General features: G+C 43.5%; 1 protein-coding gene across 2 annotated transcripts in view; it reads left to right on the top strand.

Annotated features, from left to right (window-relative positions):
• REXO5 (RNA exonuclease 5) overlaps window positions 1-23,972 on the top strand; it is a 350,267-nt gene that overhangs the window by 45,040 nt on the left and 281,255 nt on the right. For both annotated transcript variants that reach the window (XM_078665078.1, XM_078665077.1), the window contains exons 5-6: window positions 14,988-15,102; window positions 15,870-16,025. In XM_078665078.1, coding sequence (XP_078521204.1) covers window positions 14,988-15,102; window positions 15,870-16,025 — 271 coding nt within the window. The remainder of the gene's footprint in view (window positions 1-14,987; window positions 15,103-15,869; window positions 16,026-23,972) is intronic.

Raw genomic sequence — 23,972 nt, 5'->3', positions numbered from 1 at the left:
TCTTTGCAAATAAAACATAAACTGCAATCAGTGGTGTAACACAGGTCCCCACAGCCCCCGCAGTGTGGGAGGGGCAAAGGTTCCTTGGGGGCCACCTCAGCACAGCTCAGTACTCTGCTCTCCTTAATGGGTCCGAAGTGGGGCCCCCTCAAGTTTCGTTACATCAGTGACTGCAATTGAAAGAAAGATGAAACATATTATTGCAATAAGCATTATTAGAATAGTGAAGAATACAAACAATTCAACCATGATAATTATTCATAGCATTACTAGTGTTACTAATATTACTCCTATCAATTGCTGGTCTTTATGCTAAAGAGAGTGCATCAGGAATACCAATCTGCACGGTCTGTTGGAATGACCTAACCCCATACCTTGATAGTGTATGTCAGGAAGCTATGATCAGTGCATCCACAAATGCACCTCCGAGGGTACAGCTAAATTCCTTCTCAGGATGAAGGTTGGGGACAGCAGGCCTGCACCTCAGCAGTGTTGCTTGTTGACTTTGAGCAGAAATTAACCTCTCACCGTGTTCAGCACGGATTCAATTTAAATAATGAAGCAACAGGCTTATCAAACTATGTCAACAGTGTAGGACAGCGTTTTAATTAGACTGAAGCTGAAGAGTCGTCTCTTGCGAGCACGGAAAATAAAACAGTGCCTCATGTTCTGAATTTGTGCGACCCTGGAACTAACTGTGAAGACTACATAGGCGTCAGTGCCTTTCTGAAAGAAATGTGAATAAAGCCATTCTTACAATTGAAAAACATGTACAAAACATCATTAGAAAATGAGGCTAACACAAACCATATAACAGAACAAAAGGAAAATCCAGAGGCAATAGTCTCAAAGACAAGACCTACTGACTGTCCTAATGCTGGTTTTTCCAAGCTTCCTGCCAGGGAGACTAAATGGATGGTGGTTATTCTGATTGGACCCTGTGCAGAGGATGTGCCACCGTTAATCTGCTGTTCTCTTTATATGAGGGACACTTAATTGTCTCCCTCCCTGTTGTCCCTCCATGTTTTCCCTACCTTTGTCCTGGCATATAAACTGTGTAGGCAAGAGTGGGAGTGAGCTTTTGATAAGAGGAGGCAGCACTCCCCTTCCTCCAAAGAAGGAAGTCTCACTTCTTATTCTTAACTTCAATTCATATGTAATTCAAAGGGTTCTTACAGTCATTATGTAATTATGGCCAGTTTAGTTTACCGTGAATAATACTGCGCTCAGCGGAATTGCAGTTTTACCCAATTGATACGATGGTACATAAGAGAGGGTGCTCACATCTGAACGTAATGAAGTAAATCGACAGTTCTTATAACTATTGCCCATGGGACTTTTTCCCTTCCCTTCCCTTTACTAAACCCAAGTGATTGTTTGACTATAAACTTTGGAGCGAGACCACGTAGAGGAATCTTTGCCAAACAGAAAAATGGCCAAGCTCTGTACTATTTAAATGAGGGAAGAATTTGAACGGGGAGCAAGAAAACCCGATAGTGTGAACGGACGCAAGCATTACATTGCCACACTGCACCAATGAGTGGCGGTACTAAATGGTTTCCGAAACTGCGGCAGATTGAGGACGACGCTTAGCAGTGGGTTTCAGGATATCGAATGCTTTTGAGATTCACAGCACCCAAAATAAGCTGAGAGCCAGTTCAGCTTGTTCCCCGTTCGCCTTAACAGTGGCAGACTTGAAGAAAAAACGGTCGAATAGCAGATCATACCAATCTATGCATAACTGAGAAGCCCTGATGAGAGCCCCTGGAGGTCCCGTGGGGTGCGAAACCCGTTGGCATGTGCAAGAATAGGCACTAAGACCACAATAGAAGGGTTGTTAGATACTGAGGAATCTTGAACGCAATTGGTTTTCCCAGTTTCATGAACTGATTTGTACTTACTAGCTATAATGAATGAATTTGTATGGATCAGTATCAAATGAGTCATTGGTTTGTGAACTATATTGATGTTATTGTTATTTGTTTTTGTCAAATGTATGTATTATGTATTGTGGTAAATGTTGTAAATATGTGAATAGGTGTAAATAGTGGAATTAACCTGATATGTGTTGGACCAGAAGGATTAGAAGGCTTTTTGCACCTACGTTCTTTCTAATGTATATAATTTTGAAAAGATAAAAAGCTACTAAAAAGAAAAAAAGGTTTATTAAATAACCTAATCATATGAAATTATTCAATGTGATTATTGCAATACGGAAACTGCATGAGCTAATAAGAATACGGGGTTCCCCTTCATTTGCACTTATTGAATATGGCCCTCCCTGGTATCTGTCCTCTAGGGCCCTTCCCCCCGCTTTCTAAAAGTGGCACTACTAAAACAGTGATGTTAAATCCAACTTCACTAGTAAGGAAAATCTAACATTACCATTCCAAAGATATAAAACGCGACACAGCTACTCTTTTCTGATCAGGAATAACTATGAAAAAGTGTATCTGGGAATTCCCAATACTAACCTTTTGAGAGGAGTAGGCCTCACAGTAGTGAAAAACGTATTTAGTTGTTTGTCACTACTAGGACAGGCAGAACATTAAAGCATATGTCCTACCTTTTATGTACATAGCACCCTGCCCTTTGGCCTACCTAGGGCCTATCGTATGGGTGACTGATATGTATTAAAGGGGGAATTTAAGGCTTGGCAAGTAGTTTGAAAAGCCATGTCTAAGTGGCAGTAAACTGCACACACAGTGTTAGAATTGGGGGTCTCTGGTTGGCGCAAGTATTCACTTGTGACAAGCAGGGACCCTCTCCTCTAAGTCAGGGCAAAGGATGACCCCTTAGAATTACCCTTGCTCACCCTCTAGGTGCGTGGCGTGAGCAGCCAAGGCTATTCTTCAGGCGTTTCTGAGTTAAGCATTTGTAATAACACACACAGTAAAATGTACCAATCCCCCCACAAATGGACACCAGGCGGTGAATATATTAAAATACGCTCCTTTATGTAAAAATATATATATATGTGCAGACAAGACTTTATCACAAGACCAAGTATAACGTTTTTTTAGATGAGGCCACAGATTGTAAATAGGCAAGCTTTTCTTCTTAGTTCTAGTTCAAAATAATGGTACTTCTTCTTCCAATTCACTTTAGTTTAGTTCTTTCAGTTCTTCCCTACTGTTCTTAGTTCCCTGCAGCCCTGTCAGGGCTTCCTGGTCGCTTCTGTGCGCTTCTCTCTCGAGGAAAGCGGCGACACACTACCGCGTCTCACGCATCTAGCGTAAGGAGCGTATGCGGCGGTTCGTTCACTTTATGGAGATGCGAGACGTACAGTCAGGCAATGCAGGTGCGGCGCGTATACTGCTTCTGGGGAGATGCGGGACGCCCAGTTACGGGAGAGAAGGGTCACACATTCACTTGGCACTACGTGCAACGCGCACTCACTTACGGCAATGCGACGTTCAGGCAAGGTTCCCACGTTGGCTTTGGGGAAAACAGAACGGTGCGGACCCCAAGTCCGTTGAAGCTCTCTTTAGCAAGTGTTCCGCAGGTTCAGGGAAGTCGGAACCAGACGCACTCCTTTAGTGCGCAGTGAGGGGAGCCTTCGGGTTCTCAGTGGCGGCGGCTTTCGGGAGGCAGGTGCGGCCCAGCTCCTCCGGTACGGTCTGTACTGGGGGGCACTTCAGGGGCGGCACGGCCTCTTTCCGGGTCAGAGAGCGAAGCGGGGCGGCCAGGTACGCTGGAGACGTACGGCGGCGGCCCGGGGCATCAATCACGCTCGTCAGGGAAATTCCAGCTGGAGGGGCGAGCGAGGGTACCCAGCGCACTCCGTTAAGCAGGCAGGCAACAGGGGAGCAGACGGCCCGGTCCATGGGGAAGAGAGCGACTCTGCACGAGCGGGGCTCTCACAGGACACGGGCGGGCAGGCTCCTGGGTGTCACGGCCCTAGCAGGGGGCGAAGGGGGCCAAGGTCTCAGCTCCAGCAGGAGAAAGCTCACGGTTAGATGAGAGCGAGTGAAGGCACCAAGAACCCACTAGTCCTGGGGTTCAGATCAGGGGGCAAGCTCCAACAAGCCCTTGTAGAATGTTTCAAAGCACAAGTCAGCAAAGTCTTTTTAGCAAGTCTTTTCCTCTCCTTCCTCAGCAAGGCCATCAGCAGGCCAGTCCTGCCAGCGTCTTCTTCTCCTTCTAGTTGGGCAGAGGTTCTTTGTGGGAAACAGGATTCTGATTTACAAGGAGCAGGGCTCCTACTTTTATACAGAGTTTTCTTTGTTTTCACAGGCCAGGGGGGCCTTTGCATAACTTCATTCAGTCTCTGAGCACTTGTTGGGTGTACTCTGGCTTCTGCTTTCAGTGTGAGGGGCAGGCACATCAGACGCTCCCCAGGAGGTGGAGCCAGCATTGTGGTGGCAGAGCACAGCCCTATTCAGAGTCCAGGGGCACTCCCACCTCCCACTAAGGTGTAATCCTTGCATTCACCACCTGTCATCCTCCAGCCCTGTCACTCACATAACCCAGAAAGTCAGATACACATCCAAGCAGAGGCGGGCTGAAATGGTTAGGCAAGCAAATGCTAACTTTCTAAAAGTAGCATTTGCAAACACAGGATATTAAAATAAACTTTACTAAAAGAAGTATTTTATTATTCTGAGTTCAGGCATACTAAACTTTATTTTCTACCATGTTCCCTGAGCCTGCTGGGATTATAGAGTGTAATAATTCCAGCAGCCAATCTGGCCTAAACAGAACAGGTAGCCTTACAATAGTGAAACACGAATTTGGCTGTAAGTCACTATTAGGACATGCCACACACATCAGAGCATGTCCTACCTTACACTTACAATGCACCCTGCCCTTGGGCCTACCATAGGGGTGACTAATATGAAGTTAAGGGAAGGTTTAGGGGCTGGCAAGTGTGTGCACTTGCCCAGCCAGCATGACAGTACCAGACTGCACGCAGGTTCTGCAATAGCAAACCCTAGACACATTATAAAAGGCGGCTTCTGGGGGTGGCGTAACCAGCACTGCAGGCCCACTAGCAGCATTGGCATTTACAAGCCCTGGCACTCCTGGTGCACTTTACTGGGGACTGATAGTAAATCCAATGAACCAATCAGGAGTATCAATCACAGGTACACTTTACATAGGGAGCACTTGCACTGTGGCACGGATTGGCCGTGGCGCAGTGCCCTGAGCAGCGGACACCAGCAAAAACATCTGAGGCACATCAGCAAAAAGTGGAAGGGAAACTCACGCCAAGGTGCCAGGTCTAACACACAGGCACTGCAATGTCAGGCCTGAGACAGGTTTGACACACTACTTCTGTGGGTGGCACAGTCCGTGCTGCAAGCCTACTAGTTACATTTAACTTGCAGGCCTGGGGTATATGGTATACCACTTTACAAGGGACGTATAGGTAAATTAAATGTGGCAATCCTGTATACACCAGTTACACATGTTAAGAGAAGAAGTTCATGCTCTTTAGCACTGGTCAGCAGTGGTAAAAGGCTCAGAGTCCTAACGCCAACAAAAAGATTCAGCAAAACGTGAAGATCACAAGAAAAAGGTTTGGGGCATGACCACTCTAAAGATTCCATGTATAACACTCCACAACCAAAAGGGTCTAACGAACGTAATGGTACATTGTGCTTGTAAATCTTCCATTGTGACAAAGTTACAGATGAAAACATTGTCACAAATGGCTGTTTTTTCCTACTAATTTTCGATTTGTCTGTATTTCTACAGTTACATTCTTTAGGAAAACTTTGAGAGATCTACATAAATGACCCTTTGCTGAATTCAGAATTTTGTCTACTTTACAGAAATATATAACTTTCTTAGATCACCCATGAGTTGCACACTGGTTTTTAACACAAACTAAGTAGGTTGAAAGCACAAAAATAGGAAAAGTGGGCTACCTCTTTGTAAAATTAGGTTTTGTGATTCAGCTCAGCATGTTCCTGAAAGCTGGGGAGATGGTGACTTTAGCACATCAAACTGTTTGTTGATGCCATTTAAAAAATATATTTTGGCTATTTTCTCGGTCCCCTCAAGTTTAATCCACAAACTCTGGGTACCTTTAAAATCCTCTGGATGTTGGGGAATAAAGGACACAAATGTGATGTGATACTTTGTGTCAAAAGGTTATGGAGGCCTAAGCACAAACTATCCCAAATAGCCCAAAAAAGACTCAGCACTTGTTTGGGGGGGTGGCCGTTATGGGGTTAAGAACAGTTTGGTCACTGAGTGGTTTTATGTTGAGGCATATATGGTAGGTATTGCAGCACTAGTGCATGGGGCTCAGCAGATGCAGCATTTAAAAAGTTTGGTATTACGTAAGGCAGGGAGCAATGTTGCAGTTACAGCACCTGTACATTGGTTACATTAAGACCAAGCACTCATGGACGTTTGTCATCAGATTCGGGACAAGTGCAAACCACAAAGCGTCCTAGTTTACAACACGTACTTCACATCCAAATTTACGTCTGTTTTGCCTGCACACCGCATCATCTGCTGATGTCCATATGTAGAGGTCCGACTTTCAGGGAGTAATTTGCTGTGGCATTGCCCATTTCCAGTTCATGATGGTCATCCTTTTAGCCATCACTAGGTCAATGAATTTGGTTCTATCTGTCTTAAGCCTTTTCATCACTGCATCAGACAGATTGGGCATGCGTAGTTTCAGCAGGTCAGGCAGGAGACCTGTGTGGAGATGCCTTTCCTAAAATGTTGGATCTCAGGACATGTCCACACAATGTGAAAAAAGAAGTATCGCCCATCCTGTATCTAGGACAAGGGTGTGGTATCCATGGAAACATGTTGTATAGGCATGCAAGGGTCAAGTTAATGTGGTCCATGTAGTTGAAGTAAATTACATAATATCTCCTATCTCAGCAAACCGTGGTCATGTGTTGCAGACCCATGAACCTCTCGGCAGTCGGAGAGGTCGCATTTTTGTTTATCCCTTGGCTATTTGAAAGAAGTGCTTGATCTTTTCCAGATTACCCAGTGGCTGAACTTTCCAAACCGATTAGCCAAGTGAAAGAGGGTTTTGTGGCAGTGATGGTTTGCACAGGACCTCACTGTCATAACCTTTATTAGAAAGGGCTACAGACCTAACTTTCAGGAACTCTTTGGGATCTAGGAGCTATCCCCAGAAGATCAACCTGGGTACGTTCGGTCAGGCTCTGTCTGGAGCCCACCCAACGCTCCCATCTGAGCTAGGGGAATCGGTAAAAGACTTTAATCAGTGGGTGCTGCGGGCGGCCAATGTCTCTACGAAACATACTACTCTGTCCAGGCTCCATCGCACCCCGTCTCAACCCTGGTTCTCTCCCGAACTACGGGAGTTGAAACTGGGATGTAAGAAGCTGGAACGGGTCTGGAGACAAGAGTATAGCCCGGAGACAAAATCCTCCCTACGCACTGCCCAAAAGAACTATTATGCCGCTATCAGGACAGCCAAGGGGAAATACTACGCAGGGAGAATTGCTAAAGCGGATAACAACAGTAGGGAAATTTTCTCTATTGTAAAAAGCTTCCTATCCCCGGCAGCTAACTCAACCACACTTCCTTCCTCCATGCAATGGTGTGAGGAATTGTCTAATTTTTTCACTAACAAAATAGCTAAAATTCAGAAGGACTTGCTTTCCGCATTGCCAACAGCCAGCCTAGAGGCTAACTCCTCCCCTCTGCCATACCATCACGAGACCCAACAGTTCACGGACTTCTTGCTAGTTGCAGACTGTGACATACTGCCCCTTCTTCAGTCCCTCAAATCGGGCTCTCCTTCAGATCCATGCCCGGCTCGGGTACTTGCAGAGGTGGCTAGTATTGTCTGCAGTGAGGTCACCCAGTTGGTAAATCTCTCTCTATCCTCAGCAGAGGTTCCTATAGGCTGGAAACAGGCAAAGATTCTGCCACTCTTAAAAAAACCTGGGCTAGATGTGGCTGTGCCTGGGAATTATCGTCCCATATCCCTTTTGCCAGCATTGGCCAAAATCTGTGAAAAAGTGGTTTTTCGTCAACTTGAGAGCTATGTTGAGACCTCTAATGCTTTACATCCAGCTCAATCAGGTTTCAGGGCAGCCTACAGTACGGAGACAGCCTTGGTTGAAATGGCAGAATCTATCCGGGAGTGTTTGGACGGTGGCGGCAGAGCGGTCCTGATTTTGCTGGACCTCTCTGCCGCATTTGACACAGTTCCACACGCCCTCCTCCTCGCCAGGCTGTCTGCAATTGGTATTGGGGGGCGTGCCCTGGCCTGGTTATCTTCGTTTTTAACGGACAGGTCTCAACAGGTCTGGTTACCACCTTATGCCTTGGAGCTCAAACCACTTCTCACTAGGGTTCCCCAGGGATCCACGCTTAGTCCCCTACTGTTCAATATTTACATCACCCCCCTGGTATATCTGGCGGAACAGTATGGGGCTAAGATTATTGGATATGCTGACGATACCCAGCTGCTGTTTACCTGGCCAGATGACCATTTAGACACCTCAGCAGTCCAACTTTGTCTGTCCTCTGTTTTCCGCTGGCTGACTATGGCCCAGTTGAAATGCAATGAGGACAAGTCTGAGGTCCTCTTTTATGGTTCTTTTCCCCCCTGCTTCAAAGATTCACTGTGGCCACCCAACACTCCTAGCCCCAAGGAGATGGGAGGTCCTGCGAAGAATCTTGGCATTTGGTTTGGTGAGGACCTAAGGTTTGAGGACCATATCAAAAAGCTATCTGGGATTTGTTTTGCCACCCTGAGCATGCTACGTAGATTTTTTCCGTTGCTTCCCAGGGAGGCAAAAGAGACTGTTGCTCGAGCTCTTATCCTGGCAAGGCTGGACTATGCCAACGCTCTGTTTAGTGGCATTCCTGCGTATCTGGTCAACCGCTTGCAGGTTATCCAGAATGCCGCTGTCCGACTTCTGTTTAATGTGCCGAGATGGAAGAGCGTTCGCTCTCAAATGAATTGTCTTCACTGGCTTCCGGTGTCTCAGCGCATTTTGTTTACATCCCTCGTGCTCTTGTTTAGAGCAATTCACGATCAAGGGCCTGTCTATCTGAAGAAACGATTCATTCTCTATGTCCCCACTCGAGCTCTTAGATCATCCTCTCAGTTTAAGATGACCCTCCCCCGCTTTAGGCGATCTAGGCTAGGGGGCCAGTCCATATCTGTGGTGGCTGCCCGGGCCTGGAACGCCCTTCCCCTCCAGCTGCGCTCCACTCAGGGTGTAGCCCAGTTTAAGAAAAACGTACTTCTTCATTAGTCTGGTTTAAGTTGGTCTCTGCTAGGTCTTTTTCTGCTTTTTTTCCCATCGCGGCATGACACTCCCAAGTATCAGAGCGCGTTATAAAACGGTTTATACATACATACATACATACATACATCTCCGCTAGCCAGTTATCCATAGGGATTGAATTTGAGTCTTTCCAGTCATTGAATTTAATAGTGCTGTGATGTCTTGTACTCCTTTTATCTAATTCGCTTAATCTTAAAAGCTCTGATCCCCTTCTTTGGATAGTTACACCACCCAGGCTCAAACGCGTTTAATTAATCAACACATGCAGATGTATATCTCCTTAGTGTGCTGTGTGTTGTCTTCAGAATCATGAAATGGAGCCCTAAGGAGCATTATGACCCCTCGTGACCTCACAGTATGGAATTCTAATTGAGGATGAATTCTCAGTGCATCCATCAAAGACTGAAGACCTCTTTCAGTGTCATAGAGAAGTGGGTGAAGCTGTACTCCTTGACAAGAAACCCCTGTCAGATAGCGAATACCTGATCAGAAGAAAGGCCGACGTAGAGGAGATGCAGAGATGACTCCCAAGCAAGGTCAGTTTAAAGGACGCCTCTAGACAAAGTCCCTGAGATTCAAGCCGGGCTCCTTGCGCCTGGACACATCTGTAACTAAAGTGTCAAAGGTCACAAACTATTCTAAGAGGCTTTGCCTACAGTAAAAAGTGGGAGGAGGCCCCTTTTCGCGGTGTGAAGGGTTTATCCATGTGGATTATTAACAGGAGGGCCCATTTCTAGCTTTTTTTAAAAACAAAAAAATATTTTAAAGATAGGGTTAAACCCATTTCAGTAATCCCATTAATTAACGCACCTATGCAAGAAATATAAACTGCCTTGCTTGTGCATTCCGCGGGGGTTCAGCTAACACGTTAGTCAGGTATCCTTTGTATAGTAGAATTACTTCAGTGTCTGAACATTGTAAGAGCTGTGGCCCTCACTTTGCAAAAACTATTTGCGTTCATTGTTCCTGTCTCCATGGCTTTACTGCCTTTTATCCCAGAAACTTCTTAAGCCATCCTGTACCTGGTCCGTCTTTGAGAATAATATTAAATCAAAGCAGTGCCTCCCGTAACACCCAACTAAGGACTACAAGCATCCCTCGTTGGGACAGTATATTGGATTTATTCTGGAAAATGTGAATAACTCCAGGGCAAGAAGGAGCAGAGATCTGGGACAGTACTAGGGTGTTATTTTGTATACGTTGTACAGAAAAAAGGTTGGGCGTGTTAATTTCTTCCCGAGAGCTAATGCTACAATAAGGCAATTTTAGGTATCAGTGTTAAGGTATTAATATTCCGAGGTGCCAAATTGCACAACATTTCTTTAGAGAATAGCCCTACTACAGGGGGAACACTAAATGACAAGATGTCATTTTGCCTGATACTCAAAATATCATGCACTGAATCTGATCGCCCCTAAAGGTGCTTCACCCAAAACTTCAGTGATCTCTGCATTCAGAAGGGAAGGTCCCACCTAACTCTTCTTTATCATGACGCCCTTGGTATTAGCTATGTTGTTTTTCACCTTCGACATACTGCTGTTTCCTGTCCCTTTTTGTCACAGTCGCCCCCAGATTGATTAGTATTGGGCACTTCTCTTGTTCCCACCTAATAAATGAGCGCAAACACCGCACCACCTGCAGGGTTGCAGAATCCCTTATTTGGCTGCGTGAAAATAAAATCCCTCTTTTTCAGACCCCACTTCTTCCACTCTGCTGATTGCTTTTTCTGCTCTTAGACTTGTCCCACCACTTGGAATGGCCTGATATATTTTCATTCAGTAGCATGCATCATGGGCGCGTTCCCATAAATAATACTGGCAGAGAAGGCATGCTCTCAGTTTCTCTTGTTCCAGCACATTAGAGCACCAACCCTAAAACACCATACTGAAAACTTGAGCCAGACTTTCAACAAGCAGTAAGTTCTAAGTTAGGTGTGTGAACTTGTCGTTCGCCAATCTGCCGGAGTCTCCTAAATATGTATTTTTCATGATGAACGGGACACCCTGAATTGTGTAAGTGTACTGCACTCTAACCTCCAGTCCAGTCTTTTGTTAATGATACATGCAATAACTCTATCCTCATATGGTACTGGAAGTTCTGTATTTACTACTGCTTGAGGGGTGGCAAAGGCACGCGGCCTGAGGCACACGTTTGAACCTCAAATGAGCCCTTGAGCTACTATTCTCCGCGTGCTTAAGGTGACAATCACCTCCATTCTATTTTGCATACTGGCAAGTACATGAATGATGCTGTGTAATTATTACAATCATGGCCGCATCGTTGAGTAATTATTTTCCTAGTACCTGCTGGTGGGTATAGTGGGGCAATGAGTGGCTTGTAAGGTATTAAAGTTATTTTTTATTGTGCCCATCATTGGCATATAATTACCCTTAGTTGTAGCAGATTCAAGCATACCTTCATGTGGTGTACACCCTGTAGGAGAGAAAAACATAAGTAGCCCGGAAGCAACAAAGAGAAATGGAAGAATTCTCAAAATTCTTTCAAAAGAGAGTTGTTGTGATGTTTTATGGACATATTGGCCACATACTGAGCATATAAAGTAAAAAGGTATACATTTTTTAGAGGGCAAATTAAGAAGTCATTTCGAACCTGAAAAATCTGAGGGTTCAATAAAGAGTAGTATCACAATTATGATAGAATGCCTTTTAAAAGACCTAAGGTAGCTAAGTCTTCCTTTACTCCCATTAAGAGTCACCACACAAGACTGCTGTCAGATCCTAAGTAGGGTGGCCCATTGGATAAAGATAAGGAGCTTATTGAATGCTGTCAACTGAAACCAAGTCTAAGTAATAGGAATTTGGTAAACATTGCATCTGAGAAATCATTGTTTAAATGGTTTATTCCACTTTTAGAGTGGTTGCTGACTGTGAGCAGAGAAAGAAATGTTTGAGATTTTGCTGTCTCTGTCAGTGGTACCCGTAACTGAGCACCTGGGTGCTTTGGAGATCTAATTGGAAATAGTCTGAGTCCAATAATTCTCCCACGCCCCCCTGTTTAAAGAGGTGAGTGGGCAGTGCACATTGGAAATTAGAAGGCTTTGGTCAGGATGACGAAGGTGGAGACGAAAATAAGAATGCAAAGCCGGGATGATATTCCTAGCCTTCTGTGACAAATCCTTACAACCGTACTTAATACAATTGCTTCCAAAAAGAAATGTGAAAAAAGCCTGAGAATTCAGAAGTAAGCTAGATGTCAGCCATGAGAATACTGAAAGATTCCCCTACAGATGTATGGTTCTAGATGCAAAGGTAGAGCCTCTTGAGAATTGCTGTCAGTAGAGGAAACATAAAACTGAGATTGTATTAAGGAAACTCAAAACAAAAAATATTCATGAAGAAAAATTCTTCAGGAAGTCAAATCTGCAGTTTTTGTGGACCCCAAAATGAGTGCAAGATAGCAGCACACTGATGAAGACTTTCTTAACCTGTTTCATTAAAGAGACAATCCTCCCAGAACCATTTGGAATTCAGAAAGACTGTACTATTGCTAGCGCCTATAGCGTGTCTTTTCACACCGGTGTGCAAGCTGAAACCATTATTGTTTGTTATAAACTTAAAAGTCAAAGAACAGATCCTAGAGAAGGCTCCAAGCAAAATGTCTGCCTCCCTTCATGGCATTTTTTAGGATCTTTTGTGATTTCTCAGTTGAACATGCACAATGCTTTAAAGACCAAAGATCACTTATCTCTGAACTCCAGAATACCGGTGCATAGGTATAGGTTGTACAACAATCCAAATTAAAAGGTTTTTGGCACAGTGGATTAAGATATTAAGAAAAAGTGCAAGATTTTCTTACTGAAATTCACAAAAGGGAGTATATTTGCTACATTATATTTGATGGAACCATTTGTGGATAAGAATGATAGGCTAGTGAAATAGGTGACCATGACACATAAGTAGGTAGCAGAGTTAAAGACGGGCTTGGGTATGGTCGCGTGAGCCACCAGGGCCATCTTTCTTACAAGTGAATGATGCCTATGCATTATCCTGACCACCAGAGTTGGGCTGCGGGAACCTGTGGACCTGGTCCAGTATGGGGGTAAGGGATGAATGTGGAGGATAACGCAGAGAAGGAACAATATAATTACAATGGAAGGTTGCTGGTAAGGTGGTTAATATTATTCAGTGGAATACTAAATAATAATTTGATTTTAGATGGGCAGTGAAAATTAATTTAAAAATAATGTCAGTGGTCTCCAGAATAAGACATAGAAACTGTGTGCGTCCACGACCTGGCTCTGAGATACTTGTGCTGTAATAATTATGATGCAAGAAACCCACTGTTGGCCAACAAGGGAACATGATTGAAACTTTTAGATTAATCCAGGAAGTACATCATTCAAATGCTTCTCCCCTAGTAGGATTGGTGGCTTGCCTAGTAAGGAGCAACAAGGGAGTGGTGAACCAGAGCGACCCACAAAAAAACAGTAGTTGGATAATTCTACACATTATGTTGGAGGGACAAGATTCTATGGTAGTTAGTTTCTTTGGGCCCATTATTGATGAGCCACATCCACTTAGAGGAATTGTTGCTGGAGTTGAAGATGTTCCAAGCCACAGTAGTGATGGGAGACAATTATAACGGGACACCTAACCTCTAATGATTGAATGTCTAAAGCCTTTTACAATCAAAGGAAACAAATATGCAGGCAGTTATAGCTTTGTATTATTATTAAGAGGGAGGTGAGTTAATCCTCAATGAGGATTGATGCTTCGGGTCCATGGCCTCGCGCTCGTGTCCCTGTGCTTCTCGAGTCGTGATTGAATGAGAATGTGTGTTCTGATTCCATAATGGTCAAGTAGGACGGGACGGGAGACATAGCGACTGTGGGCGTGCGATGCCATCATTGATTGACTGCTGTTAAGGATACTTCAATAAAGGAGTTTCTTTACTCTTACCTGCCCAGTATCTTCTTTATAACAGTCTTCCAGCAGCAGCAAATGCCCAGCTAGACGACGCCATGCCTGGGTGTGGGACATTCACTGCCTTGGCGCTGACCTGGGCCCCAAGTCACCATGAGCCAAAGCTGGGCAGCCAGAGCTGCACTCTTACCCATGGCCCGGAGGACCCACGCAGGCCTCTCATGCAGAAGCACAATGTCGTGGGAGCCTCTCTCTGCTCCTAGCTGTGCCGTCGTACCAGCAGGGATTCCCTGGCTGCCTCCCAAAGAGTTGTGAGAGGATAATCGCCAAGGTGTCCGAAGATTGGACCGAATGATTGAGTCGCAAGCCAGGCGCTCTCTACTCAAGCGTCCACCATGATAACCATCCTAGCCACGCCCCTCCAAATTCAGCAGCTTTTCCCCCCTCCTGAGGATCCAAGGATAAAAAAAATGTAGAATGTATTTAATACTGACTTTTTTCCCCAAATATACGAAAGACAAATGGAAAAAACTACATAGCAACCTCTTCAGTCATATGTTTGTTTTCTGAACTGATTGCAAAAGATTTTGGGGCATAAGCTGGCTTTGGCCAGACTTAACAGTGACTAAATTCAAAGCAGTTCCAAAATGAGATTATAATTTAACAGTGTAATTCTTCACATTTAGTAGTGACAGCTATTACAGCTTTACATGTAACAGTAGAAACGTTTTATGCCTTAAGTGTGGCAGTAGGAACAGTAGAACATTTAGTAATTACTGTAAAGGTTAATCACTTTTATGTGCTGGGTATTGCCGTTCATGTTTATAATTTTTTTTAATGTTCTCTTCATTGCTAGAGATTCAGTTTACCACCACCGTGCTCAAATATTGTGTCTTCACTGATGGGAATAAGCCAGATTGTTACTGCGGACAGTAGGGGGAAAGAAACATGCGGAAAGAGTGCCCCCTCAAGTGAGTATGGTTTACTATATCTTATACCTTAGCTGCTTTATTTGCATTTAGAATGACTTTTATCATTCCTGGAAGAACAAACTTGTAATAGTTATGATTGTTATTGTCAGGATTTGTTGTTGCCGATATCTTGAATTTAGCATTCCCGATTGAAGCTCAAATTTACAGCTAGAACTCCTCAGCGAGGTTCTTTCCAGACACCCCTTTCATATCCACTTGTATACTGTCCCATAATCTGGGGCTGACGCCTTCAGGTCAACACAGGTATAGGGCATGTCCTGTAGGCCGGGTACATGTTTTGAAAAGATTGTGCAAATATAGTAGGTGGTGGTTCGAATCTCCTGTCAATCACCATTTATTGACCTGCTTCACCCTCAAGTGTTAAAAAAAGAATTGTTCAGCGAAATCCCATGAGAATCACAGGTTATGTGACGCCGCTTTCTGTGAATTCATTGGGAGTCTGAAGGCATGTGGTTTCACTTCTTCGACCCTACTGGTTTTAGCGAAATGACACACTGTGGTTTGTCTTTTTCCAGAGTTTCATTACTATAGCCAGTTAATTAGAAATCTGTCTTGAGAGAGCATTGAAATCACACATTCTCAAATAGGCAGTGTGGTCACTAATAGTCCCCATGCCTCCAGTGCATGCTGCTGTTATGAATGCAGGTCTTCGCTCTACTTCATAATTACGGTATGTATGTTCCAATAGCACAAACAGCACTAAAGACCAGGCATGCTGATGGACATATGTTCCCCTTTCGTTTCAGGTGTGTCTGCGTTGGATGAGAATACTCCTGTAACTTCAAGCGGTGTGGATCAACAGATAAATCCCATTATTCAGAAATATGGAAATAAAAAACAAGGTCTAACCAAATATCTTCTATCCGCAGAAGAAATGAAAAAGCAGAACTTTCCTTTTCTGGGTGAGTCACAAATAATTATTTCGGGCATGAGTAGTTCATCAGATGGTAAGGTAGACATGCCAAACTTTCTCCTTATGTCTTTACTCCTTCTTCCAGCCAAAGCCTTTCAGAAACTGATTGATTCTCAACTATCACTCTACGTGGAAGAGAACATTCTACTGGATGTTTTCCAACCAGGGTTCAGAGTGAGCCATGGTATTAAAACTGCATCGTTGACTGTAACAGATAACATCAGGTCAACATTGGTTGAGGACAAATCTACTGTCCTTTTCCTCCTTGACCTTTCAGCAGCCTTTGACACTGTTTTGCCTCGTCATCTTAATTAAAACTGCTGCTCGAGAGCAGCCTATTCTCTAAAAGCCTTAAATGGTTCCGGTCTTTTCTGGCAGGCAAAACATGTTCTACTCATCTTTCTCCGTTCAAGTCAGATTCTGCATCTGTTACCTGTAGCCTCCCCCAAGGATCGTCTCTGAGCCCGACTCTCTTTAACATTTAAATGGCCTCATTGTCAACCATCATTGTACCCTACGCAGACAATACACAATTAATTGTATCGATTGCAGAAAATGCTGAGGCTACAAGATGCAGCCTTGTGCATTGTTTGGTGTTGATGGCTACATGAATGCTGGACCATTGCTTAAAACTGAACAGGTATAACACCAAGAGAATCCTGTTCTGGAAGGCTGATCCTGTTTGGGCAAACAACTGGTGGCCCAGTACTCTTGGCCCTCCCCCTGCTCCCAAGAAATCTGCAAGGAACCTGGGCATTATATTTGACAATATGATCTCTGTGAAAGATCAGGTCACCGCTGCTTGTGGGACCTGCCATGGTATCCTGCTTCCACTCTGCAAGATCTTTAGCTGGCTGCTGTTACAGTGCCACAAAACCACTATCCAGTCACTTATCAGCAGCAGCCTGAATTTTGGGAATGCCCTCCTATGTGGGCATGGCAGACTATCTCCTCTTATGCCTGCAAACCTTCCAGAACATGGCCGCTCGCATGAACTACAATCTTACAAGCAGGTCTGCCTCTTCCCCCAACTTTAACGTCCTTGCACTTGACTGCTTATCTGCAAGCGTGCCATTTTTAAATTTCTTCGCCATGTCTGTCATTTTGGGGTCACCAGGGGTAGCAGCTGTGACCCCAGGCATGCCCCTTGTGACCCCTGCCACTGCCTTTGAGACCCCTGGCCTCAGTGGTGGCAAAATCAGTGCCAGGAACACAGTCCGCTTGTCCTTATGGACTTCGGTTGGAGCTTGATTTCTAATAGTGAATCATATTACATTTATCACTATTAGTATAATAAAATAGAGTACAAAGAGCAGGACTATGACCTTCTCTGGCAGCCGTGGTGAGTAACACATGCTTTTAAATGTATGCTGTGTGCTTGCCTGCGGGTGAGTGTGTTTACATGAGAGAGTGTGAATGTGTGTTTGTGTAAACGCGTGTGCTGGATTGAAAGTGAAGGTCAAAGGATGTGTGATGTCACTTTTGCTACCCCTGGCGCTTTGGCGAATTGAAGTCCATGAGTGCACAGAACCATTTTCGCACACGTGCCTATTGTTAATTACCATTTTGTGTGAAGGTGGTGCACCACTAAAATACTTACTCAGGAAAAGGAAATGCTGTAATTATAGGTGTGAAGAAGAGTGCCTCTGTGTGTAAGAGAAAGAGAGATCCTTTGTGATGGAAGCGATAGTACATGCAGAAAGAGAGAGTGAAAGGACACTGATGAAGAGGAAGAAGATAACGTGTGAGACAGGCAGATTAAGCAAAAGGGTGAGAGACCAGTGCTTTAAATGGGCCGGTACTGTCCGGTATGGAGTACCAACACTTTTTTATTTTGAGTGGAGTAGTACCGGCACTTCTCAAGAGAAATGCTATACTTTTATTTGGAGAGTACCAGCACTTCTCAAAAAAACCTGGTACTCTGCTACAGAGTACCAGCACTTCTATTTTACAATTTCAAGCACTGTGAGAGACTGCAGATGAAAGGGTCGACAGGTGTGATTGGGGCAGTCCGTAGGCCACTACCCTTCCACATACCTAGTAACAAAAAGCTCACAGAGAGGCACTCAAATACTGGTTGATGCTTTAATTACTTGTGGGAACGTCTCACTTGATGTGTCACACATGTGACTGTAGAATATCACTCATATGCACACGGAACCCCCTATAAATGTCACACGTGAGCAATGTTGCTTGCTATGCACTTAGGCACGAGAAAGTTAGCTGCTTGTTATGGGTCCTCACTGGTCATGTCAGCATGAACTGATGAAAATAGTGCATGAGAAGGGTACAGGACAGTATTAGCGTTATTGACTAGGACCGAGTCCCTTAACTGGTCCTTAAAGTGATATCGGCGAAACTGTTACCTTACTTATCTTATGGCAGTGAGGCTCTAAACGGAAAAGATGCAATAATTATTAATAATGCTATCACAAAAACTTTCCGCTCCCTTTTTCGTCTACCAAAAAATGCCTCACAAGCCGAAGTAAGGTTGAAATTCGGTTTGAACAACCAATTATATGCACGGAAGGGACATATAATTAAGGTATGGAATAGAGTAAAAAATGATAAGGAGAACTTAATTTCGCATCTTTTATGGAAAGAAATAGAGGGTAACAAAAAATGATCTGCGTGGAAATACCTGGACAGCGCTCTAGATGAACTTGGAGTTAGAGGGATCTGTACCACTACTTTAACCCAGGAATCCTTCAAAAAAAAAGTTGTGAATAAAACAACGGATTACCTATCATTGATAAGCGATAAAGAGACCCTTAATAAAAGGAAACACGCCTGGTCCATAATAAATGGCTACAAAAAAAAGAGGCCTCAGCAGTATCTGGACACGGCATGGTCGTGGAGAAGCAAAAATATCTTCATTCATGCACGATTTGGAATATGGCCAGGAGAATCACATGCACTACCTTGGAAAAAACTCAAAAATAACATACCGTGTCGGTTGTGCAAAATTGGTGAGGAAAATATTATACATGTCCTGTGCATCTGTCCAGAACTAAAAAATTAAAGACTAACCTTGCTAAAAAGGTTATTCAATGAAAGAGCGATAAGAACTTGTAGAATAGCACTGATTCGATGTCTCTGTCCAGATGATCTACCCATTAATTCTGCTTTTGCAAAATTCTTAACAATTGCACTGAAAAAATTAGAACACAACATTGTTTTGTAAAATGATTATATTCATCACTAACTTTTATACATATGTACTTGCTTTATTTAAAACAGTTTTAAAATATTTTTGTATAAATTTTAAAAGATTTACTGTTGTTTACAAACCATTTTTAACGAGGTAATGTAACTTGAATGTACAAAATTGAGCATTCATTCTTTGTAAAGATTTTAATCAATCAATGAATCACTACTACTGGAGTCCCTTAACTGTGTTCACTTTTGCCCATGTCACTCTAAAAAAAAAAAAAAAAAATCTCTGTTGTGAGATAGGCAGCTCGGTGTCTGAAAAGCCAGTTACGGACAGCTTTCTGAAGAATCTGATTGGCTATCTGACACCCATATGGGTCTGCTTCCCTATATTACCATGATGTCAATGTCACTCTACTCTGATTCAAGCCTCTATAGATACAAATATAAAACATGATGGGGCCTTGTTAGCTTTTTCATATACAAAATGGAATAACGTTAAAAAAATCTGTACTTCTTTCAATATGTATTCCATTATTTTAATACCCCAGAGCAGTTCACGATTGATTAGAAAACATAATAGCATATTTCTGTCCCACCCACAACTTGTAGGTTGATTGTGCCACCTTGTGGCCAAATAAGAAACCGGCCTTTAACGTTTTCTTCTAAGTTTGTGAATGCAGTTGTTTGCTGTTAATAGCAATCATCTTCTTGTGATGGCTGTTGAGTTTTCATCTAGTTTGTGTGGAACATTTTCATCTTGTTTGTGTGGGACATTTTCAAGTTTGAAGTGTGTATTTGTTGACATTACCATGTCTAAAGAGTGACACCTTAAATAACCTTAGTTACAACCAACCTTTGCCTCCTTATGTAGAACCCCAACCTGGTTCTTTAATGTCCTGTTATCACAGTCACCATATTCTTGCTCCAAGGCCCAAGAATATTAAATTTAGAATCCTATTCCTTCATCCCTGTGCTTTTGATGCAGGATTTTAGTCGAGTGGCCCTGGTTCGAAAGTCTCCCTGAAATTCCTCAGGGAAACTGATATCATGTGGGCAGTTTACAAATGCTGTTTTGTATAGCTGCTTCGAGGCAATAGAAAACTCTTGAACTTCTAGAATAGTTTATTGACCTCACGATGCATCTTTTTTATGGTAATGATGGCAGGTGTTAATTGCTTTGTCGATAACCACTTTTGTGCAACTCCCTATCGTTTGCCATAACTTAATAAACATGTTTTTGCTTGTTCTTCACCACTTACATATCCATATCTGCACTTAAATATTTTACAATAAATAACTTAAGAGTCTCAGATTGACAATTGAAAGCTGCTGCATAGGTTTTTTTCTCAATGCATCACTTGCGGAGGTGGCGACAACAATATTATGTTGATATTAATAATTTCACAAATATGTTAGGTTTTGACAACTGTACTAATTTCAGTGCTTAAATGATGGTATCTTGAAATATAAATGAGTCCCAGCCCTATAGTTGTTTTTCATTTGCATTCCAGGGGTTTGTGTTTAGCTTTTTATTTCATATGCAGAAAAGGGGAAGCACGCCGTACTCTTAAAATTCCAAAACCTTTTTTTTAGTCCTTTGAAAGTATTCTTATATTTCCAAATGTCCGTGGTGTTCTGTTATCTTCACAACAGTATTAAAGTCATCCAAGAGTCTTCGACTCAGTGGATCATTAACGTTAAACACTAGATTTATTATTTAATCTTCTTGATCAAACACACATCTTGTCAGGCCAGCCAACACGTTTCGGCCCCACAATTGACTTCATTAGGGAAACATTCTCAATAATGGATGGTTAGAACAGTTCTTTCCAGCAATTCTTCGTACTGTTTCCGATCAACTGACAATTTCCTGTGCTTTACTAATCCCTGGTCCCATTGCTTTGTATTTCATTCTCCTTTTCAAGGTGTTTTGATGTTGTTTAAGTGAAAAGACATCGTTAGCTGAGGGGAAAGAGACCCCATGTATCATGTAAAGACATGTTGGTTTGCCTTTCATTGCATGCTAAGCCTGGACAGAACACATGGAACTGAAATGGGAAAAGGCTCACCTTCAGTCATCTTATCAGCTGGTCACGTCTTTGCTCTGCCTTCGGTGGCTTTAAGGTTGACTTTTTGCACAGTGCAGTGTTTCTGAGACAGTGGCATTTTTAGGTGTGGCTACACCAACGTTATGTGTTCAATACAAAGAACGAGTTTGGCTTAGCCCGCTTCAAACCATTGGCTTCCAAGATTATCAAGATCACATCTTCAGTCAGTGGAGATGACATTTTATTCTCGCCATCTGTCCTTATGCCTCCTCGTTTAAACATGAGGGACAATTTTACATCTGAAAATAAATTAAACTCAATCAAACTATTTCCCTCATCCAGTTATCTCATGCATATATTGTGTGCAAAGAAAAAAATATTTGATGTATTTTAGATTAAAACTAATTAATTACGAGGGACATCAGAGGTCAGTTCCTTTAATGGTTTCCTTTAGAGGAACTACCCTTTGGTGTCACTAGCAACCATGTTTAGTTGCCACTGGCCTGGGCTGCTTTCTTGATGCTGCTACCTAACCACTGCTGAAATCAGATACACCTCACCAGAGGCTTCCTTAATGACAAGAGAGATGATGATTAAAGGAAAATGAGAATGAGGCCTATTGGCTTTGTGCGTGCATGTTAAAAATGAGAGCACATTGGCACTTGAGCTCATTCAGAGTCAGCTGATTTGCATGATGAACATCTGACCTTGGGTTCAAGCATCTAAAGTCCATCACTCTAACGCAAGATGTGGGTCTCTTGGTGCATAAGTCTAGAATTAATTTAGAATAGTATTCAATTTAAAAAAGAAATGATTACCCGGATGCCCACAACCTGGTTCTCCCAGAACCAGGTTGCCTCAAGGGATGGTGGAGGGAGGCGGGCGGGTTCTAGGGAGGTTGGGGGGGGGGGGGAGGGAGGGGTCTGGTGGAGGGGTTTTAGGGGAAGGGGGGAGGGGGAGGGCATACAGGCGCAGAACCAGGTCAGAAGCCCAGGCTAGGGCTATAATTAAGACAAATGTCCCAGACTCTAAACGGGCAACAGATGGGAATTTTAGTTTGAGCAAAGGCTCAAATTTAGACAAAGTGGTACAAAAGGGGGTGGTGATGGACGGAGCATCTGAACCAATCAAACACTCACACCCAGTCAACAGATCTGGGTTTAATCCATCACCGTTCTTTAGCCCACTCTGCCACCCCAGTTCAGACATGGCTGTATGCAAATCAGTCTGACCCTGTGCCTTATGGGAACAGTCCAGCCCGAACTGCCAAGCCACGCCTTCCCTGGACCGGAAACAAGCTTCCGAGGACCGGTTTCTGGCATTTCAGCCATCTTCAGGCCGGCTTGCTTGAATCCAGTGGCAAAGTGAGCAAGGGACTCATGTCTGAGCATACCCTGGCCAACTTATGGCAAACAAAGTGGTACAAAAGGGGGTGGTGATGGACGGAGCATCTGAACCAATCAAACACTCACACCCAGTCAACAGATCTGGGTTTAATCCATCACCGTTCTTTAGCCCACTCTGCCACCCCAGTTCAGACATGGCTGTATGCAAATCAGTCTGACCCTGTGCCTTATGGGAACAGTCCAGCCCGAACTGCCAAGCCACGCCTTCCCTGGACCGGAAACAAGCTTCCGAGGACCGGGGGTGAGTGTTTGTATTGTCAATGCTCCGTCCATCATCACCTTTGGTTTTTCCAAATTTAGACAAGGCAAAATTTATTTTCATGAATGGCTGAGTTAAAAATATTGACCATCAATATATGCGGACTTAACGATCCAAAAAAGAGACAAAGAATAGCAATAGGTCTCAAATCAATCTGGGCAGAAATCGTCTGCCTCCAAGAAACCCACGTGGAGGGATCCCAAACACACATTTTGAAAACCCTCGGATATAGAGTAGTCACAGCTACAACTCAGGCAAATAAAACACGAGGGGTGGCTATTTTGCCACTTGGAGGGGGGCTCAGATTTACGAGATCAGCTGCTGATAAATTTGGTCGATGGGCCATTACGGAGTGCCAATATGATGTGGGGAAAAAACTAGCGATCTGTTCAGTGTATGGGTGTGTCACAGATGATCCAGATCTCTTGGGATTCTTGCCTAACGAGTTAGCACACTGGCCAGTCCCAATGATTGTGTGTGGCGATTTTAATTTAAATCTTCCATCGGACTGGTCATCTGGGCACAATTTCACATACCAGGGTAGAAAACCAAAAGTATTTAGAGCCCTCAAGGAACTTTGCAATACACATGGGATCTCTGACTGTTGGGAGAAGAAATTCCCAAATATTCCTGGCTATACCTTTTTCTCCCACCTACACCTTAAATTTGCCAGGCTGGATTATATATTTGCATCACACACTATCATAACCAAATGCTCTATAGACCGATTACCTAGGGTTCTATCAGATCACAATCCCCTAATTGTAAGTATTGACACCGGGAAGATACAACCGGACCACAGTAGATGGACTTTCGAAAGGGCTTTATTGATTAATGAAAAATACTGCCAGCTCATAGAAAACTGGATTCCAGAATTTTTGGAGTATAATATGGGTAGTGCTCCGCTGGAAGTGGTTTGGGACACACTTAAAGCGGGAATCAGGGGAGAAACTCTTAGATTCTCAATTAAAAGCAACCAAGAGGCAAAACAAAGTTTAAAAAACCTGCAGGATAATCTTGCAAGAAAGGAAGAAGATCTGGTGAGAGGAGTTCAGGGTGGCACTAAT

Source organism: Lissotriton helveticus, chromosome 10 (assembly GCF_964261635.1).
Source record: "Lissotriton helveticus chromosome 10, aLisHel1.1, whole genome shotgun sequence".
Classification (NCBI taxonomy): Eukaryota; Metazoa; Chordata; class Amphibia; order Caudata; family Salamandridae; genus Lissotriton; species Lissotriton helveticus.
The sequence above is the reverse complement of the archived record's forward strand: the minus strand, read 5'-3'. Positions and strand labels throughout refer to the sequence as shown.